Raw genomic sequence first — 20939 nt, 5'->3', positions numbered from 1 at the left:
CAACCCTGCTTCCTGCGCTGTAAACTGTCCCTTTTTCCGCCACCCTTTGCCCTAAAAACTGTCCCCCAACTTAACTACTACCCAACCCGAGTTCTAAACCCTATCCCCACCCCAAAAAAACTACCCCTCCAACCCCAAGACGAAGCCTAAGCTCTACTAACCTCACCACCTCCTCTCCCGATTAGTTCTCCCTCGTCCTGTCTTCCCCTTCCTGTACCTCCGTTCGGTACTTGGCAACTAGACAGCGCATTAACTCAACCATGCATATGATTTGTTAAGGCACATGCGTGGTAAAGGCAATCGTGGTAAGGCTTGCGGGGGAAACCGCACGCGTGGCTCAGCCCACGTTGTTAAGGCTGTTTCCCATTGTTAACAACATTTTCCAGGGATATTTTATTAAGTACAGATTTGTATGTATATTTAACCTCTTTAATGCAGAGAACGAGACCTTAGCCTCCTCCACACTACCTCGGCAGTGACAAGTGTGTGATTGGCTCATCCTCCAACTAAAGAAACAAAATCCCTCTTTAATACGAGCTGCGGTGGAGAAGCTGCGCTTACAGTCTGCTAGATACCGGAATGCTTGAATTGTAATTGGTGCTGGGGGCACAACTAATCCCACCCCCAAGTACGACATGGGAGAGGTACTGTTTAAAAAGAGAGAAAATCTGTAACTAAAATCGGTAAATCGTTGTATAATGTTGCATTTTAAGGTTAGGAGAGAGTAATAGCTTAGTGCCAAAATTAATTTACTGTTGAAAATATATCTTATTTAATGCGTCTAACTTACTGCTCCAATAATTTACTTGTATATCTACATCAGCTTCAACACTTACACAATGGGCCATATGCATGTACACATTTTCCATAGATACAGAATGGGCAAAACCCTTTGATACATCTGGCCCATAATGCTTTAATTTTATGATTTGCTCTTTTAAAACATAGAAAAGGTTTGTGCGCAAGGCCACATTGATTTGATCAAACTTCTGTATGGAAGCCCATCATTTTCTTGCATCTGCATTAAAAAAGTACTGTACAATCTGTGCACTGGGCTGAACAGTTGACTGAATACATTTGGCAAGAACGTCTGTGGCACATCTTCGTCTACCATAAGAGCAGCAAACATCTTTGTTCTCCTGGAAAAATATGATAAATCATTATGGGAGTCAGATCTGCAGTTTTTCAGTTATCTTCCTTGGAAGATAAATTATGTTATTAAGCAACTAACCAGTTCACCGGTCTTAATCTAGATGCACAAGATTAGAAATCTGTAACCATGGTCCAAGATGTGGGTCAGGTACTGGGGGCTGCTCCCACAAGAAGCAAAGTTGGGGGGCCTGTCACGCTCCCTGTGAAGTGGCCCAAAAGGCCCTGATGCCAAGAAGGGAAGCCGGGGAGTACTGTCTTGCTCCCCGTGTAGCAGTATCCGGGGCACAGCACCACAACTCTGGGCCCCAAAGTTATGGGAGAATTCGAGGTACACCGTCACGCTCCCCGTGAAGACTGCTATGCAGACCGGGTCCCCAAAGCTGGGGAGCACAGTTGCACTCCCCTTGTAGACCTCCCAGGTGGAGGGTCCTGGGATCCCCAACTACAGGGTCCGGTGTGCCCCGTGCAGGAGGGTGGAGTGCATGAGGAAGGCGGGGGGAGTGCCGACGCACGCCCCCTAGGTCCGGCTGGACTAGCGGGAGTCTCCGTGTCTGTCCGTGGGACCGGGTAGACCAGAACACAGCTGCCGGCTCCAGGGGCAGCACGCAAGAGTTCTGGCCAGTCGGGGAGCCTGCGTGGGAAGCTGGTCGGTGGGCTCCCTGAACTGGCTTCCAACGAAACTGACATGTGGGGTGCCCAGGTGGGACCGAGACCCCGGGAAGACACGCAGCAGGAGCAGCCGGGGGTGTGCTCCCTGTGCTGGGCTACACTCAGGATGGTATTAAACTTTTCATAGGTTAGTCCATACACCCACCATTTCATTGGCAAGAGCCATGTGTATATCACTGCATGGATGGCCCTGTTGCCTGTGATTTGTATATTAGCTGAAAACCAGAAACTGGTAAAAACAGCAACAAAGTGCATAATATAGCCTTTCAGCCTGCGGTAGCGGACTATACTGGCCATGTAAGACCCATTCCAGTATTCAGCTCGGGCTTTTAACATGGGAGCGGAAATTTTATGCCAGTATAGCCCAGCTGCGGAGGGCTCTAAGGCTATTAGAACATTCCGCAACTTGAGGGCAGAATGTACTAACAAGTAAAACAAAGGCCTCAGGGAGCCCGAGGGGATTGAAATCCCCAATGGATCCATGAGGCCCTTGTACACAGCAACAGCTGTGAGGAGAGCATTGGAATGTTGGAGCTCCGGGCTTCTATCAGCCAATTGAAGCCCGAAGCACTCCATCATCTTCAATGGAGCTCCCAACATTTCATTGTACTGTTTTATGTTCAACTTATTACAAAGTGGGTTGCCTCTAGCTGAATGCTGAATGTAATTAAAAAAAAAGAAAATCTCATAAATTACAGATCTTTCCTCTTTTTTCTTGTCTTTTTACAGTTGTGCTCATTGCTAAATATTCAGCCGGACATCATGCTGTCAAAGGAAGGCTCTGGATTTTCATTTTGATGGAAATTGCTGTAAATAATTTGTGATGCAAGGACAAGATTGATAATCTCGTCAAGTAGCATTTACAAGGTGCTCGACATTTCGATCTCGTCATAAGCGGGCCTGCTACAGTGCTTTGTTAATCCTAGCCCCGAGTAGAAGCAGCAAGTAGGAGACACCTGGTGTTGAAGCGTGCAGGTTGGAAGGCTTGTTTTGAGTTGTTGCTTTTCTGTATTCATGAACTGTCTAAAAGAAGCCACCAGTAGGACTCTTCATAGTAATGTGGTGGCTGTGGGCAGCGCACTAAGAGGACATACCCACATTCAGAGATACTTTCCAAGTGGTCTTTTGAATAAATACTTAATGGAACAAATCAGGTTTTTAAGTCAGTGCCTTACCTGACTTTCAACATTTTTTCCTAAATAGTATACCGCAAAATTAGCTTGTGATTGAAGCTATTTCTGAAGTATGTTTTTAATACGCTACAGTTTTTAAATAGTTCACACTGTGATTTGTACATTTGGTAATAAATAATAAAATATATATTTTTGCAGTACCCAAATGTGTAGTTATTATCCTATCAACCACAGTTTAATGATCGGTTTCCTGAAACTAGGAAATTATTTTGGTGAATTATTCAGTAAAGTACTTATCACGTATAGTAAGCTGCATCTTTTCAAAGAAGAAAGAAATGTGGAAAAATACCTGTTGTAAGCACATATGTGACACCAATGAAAAGTCACAGAGCTACTGAGCTGTAACAGGGCATTCTGTAGTGTTATATTTTGGATGCAGAATTTAGTAGGTATTGTAGCCCGTGCAGAAGTGACTTAGGAAGATCTAGAGAAGCGCTGTTGTAGTAATTTCTTTTGGGCAGTACCACAGTGGTTGGGTTCTGAATACCGTGTGGAAAGAGTGAATTTGTCTTTGTATAAGTAAGTGAGGGAATCTGTTCCTTGTTTTATTTAATGCTTGAGGTGAGATTGGTAACTCAGTTTCCATAATCACACCCAGTTCCTGTACAGCTAGTACTGGTTCTTCTCCTAGTACCACTGGCCATAGGTTATTTAGCTGTTCTGCGACTGATTCTCCCACCACCCTAATTTTGATCATGATGGAGTGCAACTTTTTGAAATTATGTTCTGTCCAAATGGGGACGGTTTGGGGAGAGGAGAGAGATATTGAGATTGAGATTGATTTCACTGAAAAAAAACAAAGGTTAAGGTCACCTCATAATTAGGTGCAAGGTTCAGTAACAATGTAATTTCAAGTATCTATTATACATACCCTAACAAAGGTATAACTCATTCCCCCGCCATGCACAACTTTCTCATCAATTTCTTTTCAAATGTTGCAGTGATGTTACTGTTGTTATGAGTTCTTAATACACTTTTAGTAGGAATGCACATTGTGGTACTTGTTTTATAAGAAGTGTGTAACAGATAAGTATTGTGATGATTACAATGTTATTTATTATTTATCTTTGTATGTTCTGATCTCGTAAGACTCTCACGGACGGAAGAAAAGTAGAAAGAAGAAGGTGATCTTTGCATACATTGTAGTATACACACTTGCTACTGTAGGAAGGAGTGAAACTGGAGATAGTGTTTATCAGAGTCAACTGTTTACGTCCATCAGTTTGGTAAGAGTTGTGAGTAGAGTGTAGTCTCTTCCAACACCCTACTGTGCATACCTATTATCAGAGAGAGGGGTGTTAGTACTTACCCATACACACACCCGTCATCTGAGAGGTGTCAACAGGGAGTACATCCTCTGGCAATAAACCAGTTATCTGAGAGGGTAGTGTTAGGTAGAGGCCAGTCCCTCTCCACACACTGCTACATACACCCTTCATCTTCGAGAGAGGTCGGAAAGGAGAGAATAGTCCCTACCTGCACACTACTACGCACGCCTGTCATCTAACATCTGAGAAAGATGTCTCAGCGGAGAGGCAGTCTCTCTTCATACACCCTACCATGTACACCTGTTATCTGAGAGAGGGGTCTGAATGAAGAGGCAATTTACTCTCCACACTCTACTGCGCACATCCATCACCCGAGAGAGAGAGAGGTCTGACAGGAGAGGGCAGTCCCTTCCAGAGCACTTCTATGCAAAACCTGTCATCTGACAAAGTTGTGAAAAGAGTTGCCAGTCCCTCCAGACACTCTACTACACACAACCATCATCTAAGGCAGAGGTCTCATTGGGAAGACCACTCTCCACACACCCTATTAAGCACACCAGTCATCTAAGAGACAGGTCTGACAGGAGAGGCAGGTCCATGAACACTCTCTAATATCCACAAGCATTAAATTCTCTTACATAAGCAAACAGAAAATAATAAAATATGACAAATAAGCAAAGTAAATGTTTGGCACCCTTCAGTGCTGTGGAATTTGACATAAACGGGCACTTGTATAAATGTAGAAAGTAAAACGAAAGCAGCAGTGGCTGCTCTGTTTTGGCGGAGGAGCAATGCCCCACCTGCTGCGAGTGCAGCAGGCACACACACTTATAAAATAATAAATACCATTTTATTATAATGTGTCCCAGGCTTGTGCTGTTACAGCGCGAGGCAGGGTGGCACGACTGATCAGTGCAATTGAACCATTACTACAGCCCCTGTCAGTGCCCATGTCAAATTGGCCGTTTGTCGAGAGCCGGCCAATCTGACATGCGCACTTCAGAGCTAGCAATCCTGGGTCTGAGAAATAGTTGGGGAATTGCAGTCGCAGGCCTGATCCAACCAATCCTGTAGCGATTGGTTGGCTTAGCGTTGTACAAGGGAGGAAGTCCTTTCCTTTCTGCCTGAGTAAGCGCCATGGAGAGCGGCAGGAAGTAGGAGAATGCATCCAGTACTTGCATGCAGCAAGCCAGCAAGTCAAACATACATGAAGAGTGTTTCGGGCATTGCGCCACACCATACTGTAATGTTGCCGGTCTCCGCTGAAAGAAAGCACTAACTGTGAATGCCTTCAGGACTGGAACAGTTATCACATTAACAAAATTCTGCATTCTTGAACTTGTGGTAGTATAGCTCGCAGGACCAGAACGACAAATAGAGACCAGCAGAACTGAACAACCAGGAAAGCCTGCAGAAGATACAAGTGCTTCTAATTCAGAATTAAGAATTTAGAATTCAATGAAGCAAAATATCAAAATCCCTAACCTGCAGGACCAATATTCACAGTGCTATGAGCCTGCAGAAACTTGAAGGGCATGATGCTAGGCGACTCATTTCTAATTGACTAGTTGAAACTCTAAAAAGTTTCAACTGTTCCTAGCCAGAAGCAGCCTGTTGTAATCTAGAGATACTTAGAACACTGTTATGTTATGCTATCTGTTGAATCACTAATTCCAGAGCTGGGCTTCCTGCTGTACAGTTAGTGCTGTACTATTATGCTGTATCCAGAATAAAATATGTTACTACTATCAGCATTCGAACTTCATTAATTTAACACTGGCGACGAGGACGAGATGTGCAAGTTTCTTTAGGATCACAACATAATTCATCAGAAAACAGCCTTATATACACCGCTAGGCAATGGTTTGACAGAAAGGATGAACCGGGTTGTCAAAGCGTGCTCTTATCAAGATTATCTTGCAGTGGTGTCTTGAAAAATACATGGTGGGCATACCGCACTACTCCGAAAGTGGTCATGCAGAAGTCACCTTTTGAGGCCTTGAGAGGAAGGTAGGCTGTTTCATAGTTGAACTCATCTTGGCAGCCTGCATGTTCTGATGTGGGTATTTCTTTTGAAACAAGGCGTTCTAGAATTTCTGAGTATCAACGAAAATACAAAATTAATTATGACTCCAAGATGCGTGTAAAAAATAAGAAGTGGTGCATTGGTGACAAAGTCATGGTGAAAAATCCTAGACATACTCTGAAAGGGAATACTAGTTTCATTGGTCCTTTCACCATTGTTTCTATCAGAAAGAATGTTGTGAAAGTTGACACAGGTTGCATGTGGAGCATGTCTAGACTAGTGATATATACCGGGAAATTCTCAAATTTACATACACCATTTGAAAATAGTTTTTCTGATGGTTATGACCCCTTGAATAAAAGTACTTACAACAAGGAAGCTGACACTTCTTCTGGTAGGTGTATGAATCTGCCTGTGAAGTAAAGAGACTGAGGGGCATATTATTAAGGGGGTTTATCTCCGCTTTTTTGGCTTTAAAAGCCAAAAAAACAGAGATAAAATTATCTCCCTATTACCTAGCTGTCGCTAACACCAGTTAGCGACAGCTAGTAGGAGATAGCGACCATCTTGGGCCCCGCTTTGCATGTCAGTGAAATTTATCACTAATGACATGCAAAGTGGGCGTGCCAAGATGTTAGCGACTGGAAACAGTCGCTAACATCGCTATCTCCTATTACCAACTTTTGGAGATATTCGCGCTAAGCACGAATATCTCCAAAATCTAACACCTGCCCCTGAGCTGTTCTTAGCCATGTTATCCAATGGTAGGTGGATAACATGGCTAAGAGCATTAGCTCGGTAATGCATGAATATCGCTGACTGTTCAGCGATATTCATGCATTTCGGCCGATTTTTATCGCTTAGGAGATAAACCTTGATAATAGCAAGGTTCCTAAGCGATAAAAATCGCCGCAGCTCGGCGATAAAAATATTGCCGCTAAGCCAACATAGCGATAATTATCGCTAGTTGTTGGTAATATGCACCTATGTTCTATATTGATACAATGTTTCTCTTATGCCCTGTTTCTTTGCAGGATGTTTGTGAAGTTGAGACTACGGGCCCGATGTAGGTAATAGGGAAATACCTAATTCTAAATACCGAATTTTACCGATTCCGTATTTAGAAATCGGTATTTCAGATGTAGGTAAGAATTCGGTAAAAAATACTGAATTCTTAATATTCGTTATAACCGAATCGGTAATTGACATTCGGTAATAACAAATACCTACCCATTCATTCCTATGAGCTTGGAGGCTCGTAGGAATGAATGTGAAGACATTTGGTATTACCGGTTCGGTATTACAGAATCGATAATACCGGAAGGTATTTCAAGGGTGCCAGGGTGTCCAAAGTACACCCTGTTGCACCCCTGAAATGTGCATGTGTGCACATGTGGCACTCATGCATGCCCTAAGGGCATGGATGTGTGCCATATGGCATTTCAAAAAAAGCAAGTAAGGGCTTTTTTTTAAAGGAATTGGATAATTATCACCATCTAGAAGTTGGTGGTAATTACCGATTCCTTAAGGCCCAAAAGCACTCTTTTATGTGCTTTCTACATTGCATTGCATTTCATTGTATTTAACCCCTTCTGCGCTCATGACGAGCTGAGCTCGTCATGAGTTGTGCCGCTCGCACGCTCATGACGAGCTCAGCTCGTCATGTAACGCGGCTCTTTGAAAAAAGCCGTGCAGCGCAAAAATAGCGGCCGCACGCATGCGGTTAAGGAATCGATATTACCGATTCCTTAAATGCAAGGCCAATAAGGAATCGGTAATAAGGGATCGGTATTTACCGATTCCTTATTACGATTCCTTCCCTACATCCCACATGGCAAAATACTGATCAGTAACGGTGAAATTTACTGAATTTCACCGTTACCGACCGGTACTTGCCCACCTACATCTGGCCTTGGGTCTTATATTGGGGTAATGTACTTTTGTACCATGTCTCCTTTGCAAGATTATTCAATTTTTCTTTTTTTCTTTACTGTAGTCTGTTTTTTAGTTCTCTTTGTTACTGTTCTTTTCTCATTGAAAGGGGGATGTGTTGTAATCTTGAGATGCTTAGAACACTGTTATGTCTTGGAATGTAGTGATGCATGCTATCTGATGAATCGCTCATTCCAGAGACGGGCTTCCTGCTGTACTGTAGGAGCTGTACTGTTATGCTGTATCCAGAATAAATCTTTTACTTCTATCAGCATCCGGACTTCATTAATTTAAAACCGCCTGAGCACCTGCCTATTTTTTTTGTTTTTTTATAGGTCCGATAAGGAAATGAATTAATCACAAGTTTATTTTGTCTGTATTATCTGTTACCAAGGTATCCGGCTTCTCTGTTGCTGGTGCTGCCTTTGCGACCTCTGAGGCACGGAGTAGCAAGAGCAGTGCCAGGGGTAGCCAGGGGCAAGCCAGACCCCTAAATGACGACCATGGGAGTATGCGAACTAGGAATCCATCAGAGAGGCCAAGTGACCGCCAGCTCTGAGACTCCTGATCAACATTACCAATATTGGACCTCTCGCACCTGGATCGAAGTATCCCAGGCTCTACATTTGCACGTGTGAAAGTTATCTTTAAGACGAACACTCTACTTAAAGGCTGCGAAATGTGACCTCATCATCCTTACACTAAAGAGCATCAGTAAAATCCCTTCCAGTCCCACAATATATTCAAGGCAAGTTGCATCAAAAACAAGCCCTCAGAAATAACACAGCAGCGTTCATGGCTGAGAGACAAACATCTGGGGTGGGCAATGCCACACAATCGAGCCAGGACATCACTAGACTGGAAACCATGAATTCCAGAAAAGAAAAGAGTGGAAGGTAAGCCTTCTCAGCCCCAACACCTGGAATGAGGTACAATATCGCCTACTACATCAGAACTGCTCCCACCCTACTGCAATTACCTAAGTAGACGCCTTCCCTACATGCATATATAGACATCAAACAACGTGGCCCCTGGATTTATGTATCCAGATCACAACGATTTTATTGCAGGTGAAGGGGTGACTTACTCACTGGCCGGATCTCGTGAACTTCTGGAGCAAAGGAACAAAACATTTGTGAATCGACCCGTGAAATTCTTATACCAGTGCCAACTGTCACACATTAAACAAGCATTTACAATGCAATGGTTTCGCCTTTGCAAAAGTTAGAGCTATTGGCATTGTAAATGACAATTTTTTTATTTAGTGGTTTTGAAAACAGATAAATAAATGGCATTGTCATTTACATTGCCAATAGCTTAATCTATCGCAAATGTCACACCTATTGTACCCTACTGGACGAGCTCAGCAGACAGCAATTACTACCACACACACACACCCAGAGCCACACACACCCACCCAGAGCCACACACACACCCAGGAGAGCAAGCACAGCGTGGGCGTGGCGGAAAGCCTAAAAATCGCAGGAACGCCCACGAATCTGTTTGCAGAATGACGAGCAGATCTCTTTTCCAATGGCTAGCCTCCATTTATGGAGCTAGCCAATGGAAAGAGAGGGCGGGACAACACACACATACTGTAAACATTAGATTTTGCCTGCGCGAAACGCTGCTTGCGCAGCTTTCGACAGGCGAAACCTAAAAATATTATGATGATAGGACCATGAGCTGTGGCAGACTGCGGTTTAAAAAAAAAAACATGAAGTGGAGGGCAACATGGGGCGCATGGATTAGTGGGGCAGCTAGAACAGTAAAAGCAGCACACAAATGAGAGTGGGTAGGAGGGACTAACATGTAGCGCAAGGTAGGTATGGAGTCAGAAGCACAGAAGAGAAAGAAAAACAGGCACACTGATGGGAGCGATTGAACAAAAAGGAAAAAATGTGTTTCCTAAGGTGACCAGTGGAAGGGTACAAGTCAGCAAAAAAGATAGTAAAGAGGTTATCACAGGAGAGCCAAACAAGAAGAGGCAGTGAATGCATTAAATTAGAAGGGAGGTAATATCAAGTAACAATACATTCAACCAAAGGGTGGTCTCTAAGCCCACTAACGGTTTTTGTACTGGTCCGTGATTGACTTTCGCCTAACTAAAAGATACGTGGTATGTGAGACCTAAAAAATAAAGTATCAGTAGCTAGTAAATTCTTAGCACACCAGACTTTAAAAATATCTACCTGATGAAAAATTAGAAGAAGCCTTTCCCCGACTGTATGGATTCTACTACTGCCCATTTAAGTTACCTTCAGGGAGTAGTGGATGAATAAACTGATTTTGAACATTGGTGTAATGCATCACCGTGCATGTAGAGTTAAACTGTAGACTAGGTTAAAGAATGGGTACCTGGAGAGCCAAATGAAAGGAATTAGATTAGTTGGTCTAAATCAATTTCGACTTGAGAAACAGTCTGTTAGAGCTTGACATGCAAGGGGGTGGTGGGAGATATCTATGCAGTAAGCCTTCAGTCAACCATAAGGGAGCACTCGCCATGCACTCGCCATACAAAAGATGACAACTCAATGACATTACTGTTTTTATTTTATTTATTTTAAAAGTTTTATATAGCACTGGCTAGACCCGGCGGTATCAGAGCACTTTACATGAGATAGGACATAGGACTGTTCCATCCAACACAGTAACGGCAAGGGCAGAGACTTGCCAGGTACTGGTAAGCAGTTGGCAGTATTAAGTCACCATGATGTACCCACTCTGCTACATCTTAACAGGACAAAACGCGACACTGAACAGTCAAGTTCCTACACCACAATGAACTTCCAACTCTGAAATTGCCAAAAGCCAGACATCGCAATTATCCTGTGCATTGCAGTCCATTTCTTAGACTTTCCTAGTCAACAAGCAAGTTACATACATACACGACTCTCAAACACACTCACCTTGCTCTTCTGCATGTCCGGAGTTGTTAGCATTTCGATTTGCAACAATGCTCTATATTAACACTAACATTCATAAGGACTGCTACACATCTATCTACGCCATCAACCCAGCAGACATTCTAGAAACTAACCTGTTGTAAATAAATGCTGCATAGTCCATATACTTTCTTGATGCTCCTTTGGGACAAGTATAACATAACCCCTTGCCCATCCCTTGAAAACTTCTCCTAGAAACTTTCACACAGAGCAATGCCGCTTTGTAGTTTTGAGTCACCTACATAAATAATGCCCATTTTTTCTATACACATTTGCACAGATAACGATTTTTTTTTTCCTTCTCTGGTTAAATTTTGGTATTTCATAGCGCGACGGATCACTCGGAGGGCCATCTTCTAAGACTTTAAAGTTCCGCCAGATTTCTTTCAAGCCCCTCTTCCTCTCTCGGGTCTTGCGACTATTGGCAAACTTTAACTTCCCAACGCAGTAAGCAACAAGCATGTGCACAACTGTGTCATTTTGTGCATTCTATAATATATTTTATGTACCAAATTCACAACCATGAATAGAAATACACAGCACTGGCTGAACCAACAATGGTGACTACTAAAACTTTCAGCTAAACTGAACGTTATCATGCACTGGATTTATCACAGTGCACTAATATGCCAGGCAGTGTGCTCCCTCCACTCTTCAACTTTAGTCTTTTTGCAGCTCTCATTCCCACTACCATGTATGAACACAATCTATACGTGACCACACCACTTACAGTGCCATATTGAAACAGTGAGCACATCTGATTAAAGGCTTACCAATTATAACATTTTGAAAATCTCTGTTGAAATACAGCCAGGTTTTTAACAATCAACGCAACATACCACCAGATAATAAACAGCAGGGCCGGAGGTATGGACAGGTTTAAAGTTGGTAGTACATACTCCTGAACAATACAGTCACCATCTAGCAATAATAGGCCGGGTCAAGTAATTGATCACCATGCATTAGGAGGCGAGTGGGAGAGGCTGGTGTTTTAACTTACTCTAGAAGCTCCTCGATTCAGCTTCCTTACCCCCTTCTGCACTCTCACTGGCTTCCATTGGAGGACAACAGGTTTTTTCACATGTTATTCATTGTCCACTGCTTTATCAATTGTATTGATCTGAATTTCACAATCAGAACTATCAAACTCTCCCCTACAGTCAGCATTCCAGTAACTTAGAGCTAAATAATGTGCCTTGCTTAAACAGACTTGTTGATGGTGCTTTCAGGAGACACTTTGAATCTCTCTTACACTGTCCTGGATATAGTACAAACGCTTCTCTTTCTCAAGACCTGGCTACTAGTAAACTACCTACCCATCAAGTCTCTGACAATGTGGATTATCACCTAATTTGCTTGCAGTACTAAGGGAACCCCTGAAGTGTTAGTGAGCCTTATGTGACACATCTGGCCCTTGCTGCCATCCCACATGTCCGCAAGACCACGGCCAGGGGAGACCTGTAACAACCTGCTTCTCCACCTAAGGCAATCACAGTCACAGCCCCAGCCCCCATTCAAGAAGGACCTCAAGACCTGGCTATTTAACTGAACAAAAGTGCCTGCGAAAGATCAGCAGTCACCCCTCACCCCCCCCCAACCAACTTGAGAACGTTACTGGTGAGTAGTCGTGCTTTACAAGTCTCTTCATCTATTTTAAGTCACTTTAATACAACAGCTAGGTGTGTAGACCTGTTACTAGCCAAAATGTAGGTGTTGAAGATAACTTGTATGTGGGAGTGGGCATGCCTGCATGAAAACCGAGGCTCGGTATCTCTTCAGTGTAAATTCAGTTTATAAACAGACAGTGTGGTCATCACTAGCTTCAGCCTGTCCAATGTTGGTGGGAATTCTGGTAGCTGAACGTGTGGCAAACCTCTGAAGCCAGTATCTGAGTGCAGTGCCAGTCATGCCGACAAGTAGTCCAAAGAGCAAATGCGAGTTCCAGTTATGTATGTGAACCTAGGCAACTTTTTAGCATGTCCAATACATGCATATCCTTCACTGTGAGCTGCCTCATGGCCTTCTGTCATGAATTACAATATGGTGGCAACTAGCGGTATTTAGTGCTGGTAGCGACCAGTTCCGCACACGTGCCACGGCAGTAAGGTCCTACCAGCTGTATTCCAGGACATCACATTCACAAGGCGACAAAAAAAAAAAACATGAAAGGAGGCATGTTGTTTCTGTGCAGTTTTGTATCCTGCTTTGAATCCAAAAGTCCATATGACATCTACTGCCTTTAGGAGGTCTAAATCAGTTAGCCTGATCTCTTCACAAGGCCTAACAGTGAAAAGATATTCCTTCCCTGGTGAGATTGCACACTGCCAAAGCCGTCAAGGTTCTTGTACACTCATTTTTCAATGTCACATCAATACTTTTTCAAATCCTCAAGTGCAGAACTTGAAAGCTATGACGAAATTCCTTCCATTCTGTATGATGGGTCACAGTTATTTTGTGGGTTGGATATGGAAAAGTGGCTTTCCATTTAGGCACGGTACTCGCTTAAGCACTTCATCCACAGAGAAATATTATATGTGGGTGCTAGTAATGTCTGCAATAGGACAGCACATGGCACAAATTACTTGGCTCCCTGTGTTCGATTTTTCCAAAGGCACCCTTTCCGGACAATATTTGTGTGAGTAATGCTCTGCTGGTGCAGGACATTTTCGTTAACTTTTAATGTTATATCTTAAGTGTCCATAAATTGATAACCTTTCGTAAATATTATCAGCGTAAACGTCCTAACTTGTGAGGGTAATCACTAATTTCTTTGTGACAACACCACTATATTCAAATGAGAAACTCTGAAAATGTGAGGTTTCACATGCCAAACTGCAAATCTTTCCAATTAAACACTCCTACTTAACTGCTACATTTTCCAAGCCTGTGCCTAAAACACTGTATTCACTAATTCTTCCTGGTCGTGTCTTAGTATTTAAAAAAAACACTTATTTAGTGCTGACGCGGTGAGCTGATGGACACTTCTGCGAGCTACAAATCAAGTGGGAAACTATTCACATCTGGATGCGATTTGGATTCAACCTAGACTAACGTTTCACCCTCTTACAGACACACGGAAAGAAAAGACTGAAACCAACTTGCCTTCTTAAACAAGACCCAATGCATACAGATATTGCCATGTGCAGCCTTTAAAGCATAGTATGCACAGTTAAGGTGAAACAAGCCAACGGGGCCGCACAGCTTGAAAAAATATTACCAAGAAAACACAGGTGGTGGATTTCTATTCCAGTTCCCTTGTATAAAACCGAAGCTCAGGTTTCAAACTATGTCATGAACTGGTGGAAAGCAAATACAACAGTCTACGGGCAGGAATGCCTAGGAGAAATAGCACCCCTCCCCCAGCCCCCTCGAGCCTTCTCTGTTGAAACTTGGCAGGACGTCAATCTGTCTTCTCCTAAAACCTAGCGGCTAGCTACGAGCTTCTTAAGACAACGGTGTTATTATATGGCACTTTACGAGGCAGTGAGTTTTCACATGCCAGTGGTGGTCAGGGTGGGGGTACAAAACGACGCAATGAAACATGCAGAGGAATAACACTCGAACACTTGTGAGGGAACAGAACTCCATAGACACCACGGATGGAATAAAATGCATACCCACGGCTTAAAAGAGTAGCAAAACATAGTCTTTAACAAGGAGGCCGATATAAACAATAGACAGAAAAGAAACACTACAGAACTTAATGGTTAAGGAGCATAAAAAGTGGACTACAACAATCAAAGACCATAGACGCTGGAGAAATTGGCTGCCAATAAAATCGAAGAAAGAATATTTAAGAGCCACAGAGAAAACCCAGTTACGCTTAGTTCGCTTGATGACGGCCTGAGTCAAACATTGTGTCAGCTCCTTTCTGCAAACGAAACAGAGCTTCTGACTTTTTAGGTATCGTCTAGGGTACGTAAATACATCGACACTGGGGCGGGAAAAAGACACGGACAGCGGGGCAACAAGTAATGAGGCACAAACAGGGGGGCAGAGGCTTACCTCATGTCCTGTTAGACGCAGCTCGAGCAGCAAAATGGCGGCCGCAAGGGAGTGAAATTTCCGGATTCAGGGGCGTGTTTGGCCGGAATGGCGTTCACAAAGGGGCGGAGAGGGAAAAAATGCCAGGAACGCCTACCAATCTCCTCCGGCTTTGATGGACAGATCACTCTTCCAATGGCTAGCCTCCATTTATAGAGCTAGCCAATGGCAGAGTGAGGCGGTGCTCAAGCCACAATACTCTAACAAAAGTTTTCGCCTGCGCGAACCGCTGCTTGCGCAGCTTTTCGCCAGGTCGAAACCTAAAAAAGTTTGATCGCAAAGGTATGCCCTGTCGATTTGCCTGTAGAAAAGGGACTAAATGTTCCCCCTCTTCAAACAATGGCACGGATGGTGCCTCACTCTATGCACAGGGAAAGGGTGGCGTGAGAGAAACACTACATTTGTGCTCGGTGGGTGGGGAGAGGGCTCAACATGAATCAGGAGGGTGAGAGCGGCCCACTTTGAAGCTCCGAGGTGGGCTCCTGTGGTGTGGTGCCCACCTCGGCATTTGCATTGAAATAGGTCTTGCATTCAAACGATTTTGAGCTATTGGCATTGTAAATGACAATGCCTTATATTTATGTTTTGGGTTTTTCAAACATAAATACAAGGCATTGTTATTACAATACTAATAGCTTGAAAAACGCAATAAACCTCACCATCGATTTTATACCAAGAGAAAGGGCGCTTTAGATATATAAGGTGAAAGAGCAAACACCCCGAGTGGCACAGATGAAAGCACCTCAGGATGCACCTGCTGTAGATCTATGTGTTTTAACCTGCTGGTGACACGTTCAAATCCTATTGAGAAAGCTCAGTGGATTAATTTATCACTACAAAGATATCTGTAGCCACTTAATGCGTCACAGGTGCAAATTAGCTCCACGTCCTTGCAAGGTGATAACATAAGTACCATTGAATTGGTTTAATATTAAACTTGCTATTTAAAGGACCGAACTTACCGTTCTTTCACAGTAAGCACATTTTTATTTTTATTTTAGAACACATGGACTAAATTGTATTTCGCTGGAGAGATAACCCTTTTGGTGCGGGTTCACACGCAAGGATCATGACGATTTTCAACCCCACCCTCTTTATAAGAGTGCATGGCACCCAAGAGACAAATGAGTTGTCTTTGTTGCTTAATAACAGAGGTGTATTGTTAACCCCTTCACAGTGCTCATTTTATCGACCTTGGAATGATGAAAGGCTGAGTGGATCCGCCTGCATTTGTACTCGAGAGTAGTCCTCACCTTGTCCATCCCCGAGGACTCATCGGTACACATCCCAGAGCATCTTAAACAACCCTGTGTGTGCCGAGGGAAGGGGGGAGGTACACGTGTTCAATCAAACCATTTCCCACCGGATTCACAGAACTAAAAGACTCGCACGTCTTCAGAATCTCAAAACTGATCTCTTGACAAGCCTCGATCAGTAAGTAACGCAACACTGAGTGGCAGGTGCCCACGACTCCCTTTTCTTGGAGTTGCACGGCCCAGAGGCAGAGCTCCATACCAATATTTAAGCAGAATTGACCCACATCCTACCATCCCAGACCACCTCAGAGGTGTCACAACTCTAGATATATCTGTCCCGCATGCGTTGTGTCTCTTAAAGCGCCTCGAAGCTGGGCACACCTCAGTGGCACATGCCACCTCAGCTACTCTATGAACTCCCTGTGCCTGGCTAAAAACGCCACTGTGTGACTACGTGCTGCCCCGTTCAGTCCAGCGCCGAATCATTCTCCAGGTGCGGGCAGTCGAATCCACAATTCGTATGCCCCAATTCCAACAGTAGATTCACAAACTGCATGAAGACACCTCTTGCAGTCAGCACAGTGCCAGAGCCTCAGTATAGAGGGAAGGGCACAAAACACGTGGGACAGCGCACTGTGAAGCACCCCACTACCGTGCCCCTGCAATGATATCGGCGGTCTTTCAGGTACTCCTCCTCTTGTCGGTATACTCCATGCGCAGCCCACACAGTCCCACTGCATCTCAGCCTCCAGGCTCCCGCATCAGACTACGTGTTTCTCTGTGCCCCCTCATATGCACAGCTTCCGATAGGTGTCTACGAGTCCCTGCAGTTGGCCCCTCAGTCCCTGCGCCTTGATGCCAGCAGCGTAGCCCAGTCCGCACTCCTCCAACTCACACAGTCCGCACACCTCCAGGGTCTCAACAGAGCCGAGGGGAAAGGGCGCTGATCACACTACACGGCGCTCATGCAAGTCCGTGCGCCACTCTATTTTTGCACTCCTGCCATACTGCCCATGTCTCTGCAGGTGTCCCTCTCGCATGCCACAGCTCACAGGTTTGGAATCCACAACTCCGCAAGACCGCCGCATCTTGTTGGTATCGCTTTCACCAACCTCCGGGCACCATCTTGCAGCTCCTCTGCCGTCGAATGCAGTCGGACCCCAGCCGAAGTTCCAGGGACCGCAGCGCAAGACCGTGTGTGCCTGCCACCGCCCGTCACGGCCCACTTTCGTGTGGCGAGCGGGAGGGTAGGGGAGTAATTCCTTCGGCGGTTCCGCGAAGCCCCACATTCCGCCGCGCTCTGAAGCCCTGTCTCCCCCTTCCGGGCACTCCACGCAGCAGCAACAACCAGACTACACTTTCAATAGAAGTTACTTGCAAAATAAATTATTACAGCGGGGCAGCAACGAGGCACATAATTAAAAAAATGTAAACAATATGCATCTTACCTGAACGCAAATATAAACAACACCAATCCGGCTGAAGGCACTCCTGAAAAGATGAAAACAACACGGAAAGAAAAAAAAAATAAACCCCGCCCACCGCCGCACTGACGAGACAAAAGGGGCCGGATGAGAAAAATTCTCCAGAAACGCCCACGAGTCGCCTCGCAGGATGACGGACGCCTCTGTATGCCACTGGCTAGCGTCCATTTATGGAGCTAGCCAATGGGAAACAGAGGCGGGACTGAACATCCTTACTGTAACTCAAAAGATTTCGCCCTGGGCGGGGCACTGCAAGCAGTGCCCTCACCAGGTTGTAACCTAAAAAGGTGGTGATGTTGAGATCCCATGGGCTGATATTAAAAAATATTAGATCCTTAACAGCCAGGTATGGTAATAAAGAAATACAGCCCAAGTATAAATAAATAGTGTCTAGATACAAGTATGGAATCCCCGAAGTCACTCAATCCCTCACTCCTACAAAGAGAATACAGGTGCGGCCCGTGCAGGTAAGAACGGTGAGGCCAGGTTGGGTGGGGGATTCGACAGACCACCACGAGGGAAAAATGTTATAAATAATTAATTTTCTCTTGTCTGTCGACCTCCACACCCCCCTAATACAGCCTCGCCTCTTACATGCACGGGTCCATACTGAGAGAATATACTGCAATGATTATATAAATAAGAGTTTATTTGTGCCCCTGTTTCGACGATTCCTTCAATACGTCTATACTGCTGAAATCGTTGATCGCGGTATCACTCTATTCCAAGGAAACATTTACTTTTTGGTGCCACCTGCTGGAAAAGCAAAAAGATTGTAATTGAAATCTTATTTTTTATTTTTTATAGTATAAAGTTGATTAGGGGCGTTGATGCATTTTCAGCAGCAAGCACTAAATGGAAAAAGACGTAAATAGGTTTTCCAATAAATCATATGTATATTTATTTTATTCATACAGCACTAACCTAGACTGAGCATACAGAGCTGAAAGGTTTTAGCATGGTTTAATTTTATTCCTAAAAAAATTCATTGTTTGCTGCCATCTAGTGGAAAATGAATTGATACAGTTTAAAACTTTAAACCGATTCTTTTCTGATTATAAAGATAATTAAATAGGGTCAAAAATGCAATATTAAGATTAGAAAAGGTAACATGTTTTCATCGATTTTACATAAATCTAGTACTTTTAAAATGCATACATTCTGGCAAAATGTACTTGAACAAACTGCAGTATGTTGTGAGTAAGCGTGACGGAACCCCTTTGGCTCCTGATATACCCCTAGATTCATCAAAGTCTCGTTTTGCGAGTCTGTAATAGCGATTATTAAGGAATCGCTATTACAGACTCGCAAAACGGGATTCATGTACAAATCTCAATTTTTTTTGCGAGGCCTACAACTTCCTTATTTGTGATTAGCTAATTGCTAATCGCAAATAAGGAATAACTCCCCATTCATCCCTATGGGCCTAAAGGCCCATAGGAATGAATGGGAAGACATATCAATGTGCGAATCGCTATTAGCGATTCGACTTTTGCGTTTGCTATTTCAAGGCTGCAGGGGTGTCCAAAGGACACCCTGTTGCACCCCTGAAATTACATTGGACGCTGGTGTTACGCACACACATGTCCATGTGTGTGTGTAACATACAACTTAGAAAAATGCACTGAAGTGCATTTTTCTAAGTTTCCGCTATTTACCACGAGGTTTGACTTCGCGGTAAATAGCGGCCAAAATTTGCGAATTCGCAATTTTTATATGTTTCATGAACTGCATTTAAGGAATCTCAAATGGAGATTCCTTAAATGCAATTCCTCGCACAATTGTGAATTCTATAATAGCGATTATTGCATTTGGGATGATGAATCCCAAATGCAATAATTGCGCTCGCAAAGGGCCAGATTCTCAGAATCTGGCCCTTTGCGAGCTGATTTTCGTTTCATGAATCTGGCCGTTACTCCGTAGTACTCTGACGTAAGTGTTAGAGTGTATTGAGGGCTGTTTCAGAATGGTGAGTTGGATTTCACAAATATAAACCTGTTATGCTAAGGTCCCAAAGTGGTGTAGTCATTGGCCAGTACCTGGGCTGGGAAAACAGTATTCTGACAATATTTCTTGATTTCTACTCCTACTACTATGCTAATTTATTCCTACATTCCACAAATTCACAAGTTTTTTTATGACAAACAGAACTAACCAGTACTCTATTTTTGTTGCCACTAATGTTTACATTCTACAAAACTTAACTATTAGAAACCATCCACTAATAAAGCATTCTCTTTCACACTAAACGACTATGGGGTATATTTACAAGAACTGCTGCTAAATTGTCACGCTGCTTAGCGGCAATTTATTTTCCGCTGCTGATCGCCTAATCCTAACGCGATGTTTGTGACATATTCACAATACTTCGGACCAGCTAGTGGGAACAATGTCGCTAACACTAGCGTCAAGGCGACAGAAAAATACATGCTAACGTGAAAAAAGTGACTGCCGGCAATTAGTGTGAAAAAAAATGACGCTAGTCAGCCAAAATTCACTTTTACATCGTCTAGCGACAAAGCGAGCTTACATATACCCTACTAAGAAAAATAATTAAATGGAAACACTGTGTAATGCAACATGGAGCAGCCAGAACCAAGTAAGCACAGCTCAACTACCTTTCTCCCCCCTCCAACAACCAGGATGACTAGCCAGTGCCCCAGTGGAAGAGGAAATGCGGATTCAGGGCCACATTTATGAAAAGTGGCGTATCGCTAGGGAAAAACAGTGATGCGCCACTTTCCATTGCGCCATCCTTGCAAGACAATGGACGCACCATATTTACAACAATACGGTTCATCCCTGTGTTCCCCCCTGCACTGGTGCTAATTTTAGCTGCCTAGCGCCAACGCAGGCACCTGTGCAACATAATGCAAGGGGGCCTATATTGTGGTTATGAGTATTTATGTACAGGATGTTGTCCTTTCCACATCTACTGCTGAGGGCCCACAACACCATAGACAATTCAAA

General features: G+C 43.8%; 1 protein-coding gene across 2 annotated transcripts in view; it reads left to right on the top strand.

Annotated features, from left to right (window-relative positions):
• The window catches only part of LTO1 (LTO1 maturation factor of ABCE1), a 79489-nt gene extending 76335 nt beyond the window's left edge, over positions 1 to 3154 (top strand). Inside the window, exon 5 of one of the 2 annotated variants that reach the window (XM_078684248.1) lies at positions 2551 to 3154. In XM_078684248.1, the coding sequence (XP_078540374.1) occupies positions 2551 to 2619 (69 nt within the window). In that variant the 3' untranslated portion in view covers positions 2620 to 3154. The remainder of the gene's footprint in view (positions 1 to 2550) is intronic. The other variant, XM_078684247.1, reaches the window with a different exon arrangement.
• Positions 3155 to 20939: the final 17785 nt, after the last annotated feature.

The sequence above is a fragment of the Lissotriton helveticus genome, chromosome 3_2 (assembly GCF_964261635.1).
Source record: "Lissotriton helveticus chromosome 3_2, aLisHel1.1, whole genome shotgun sequence".
Lineage (NCBI taxonomy): Eukaryota > Metazoa > Chordata > Amphibia > Caudata > Salamandridae > Lissotriton > Lissotriton helveticus.
The sequence above is the reverse complement of the archived record's forward strand: the minus strand, read 5'-3'. Positions and strand labels throughout refer to the sequence as shown.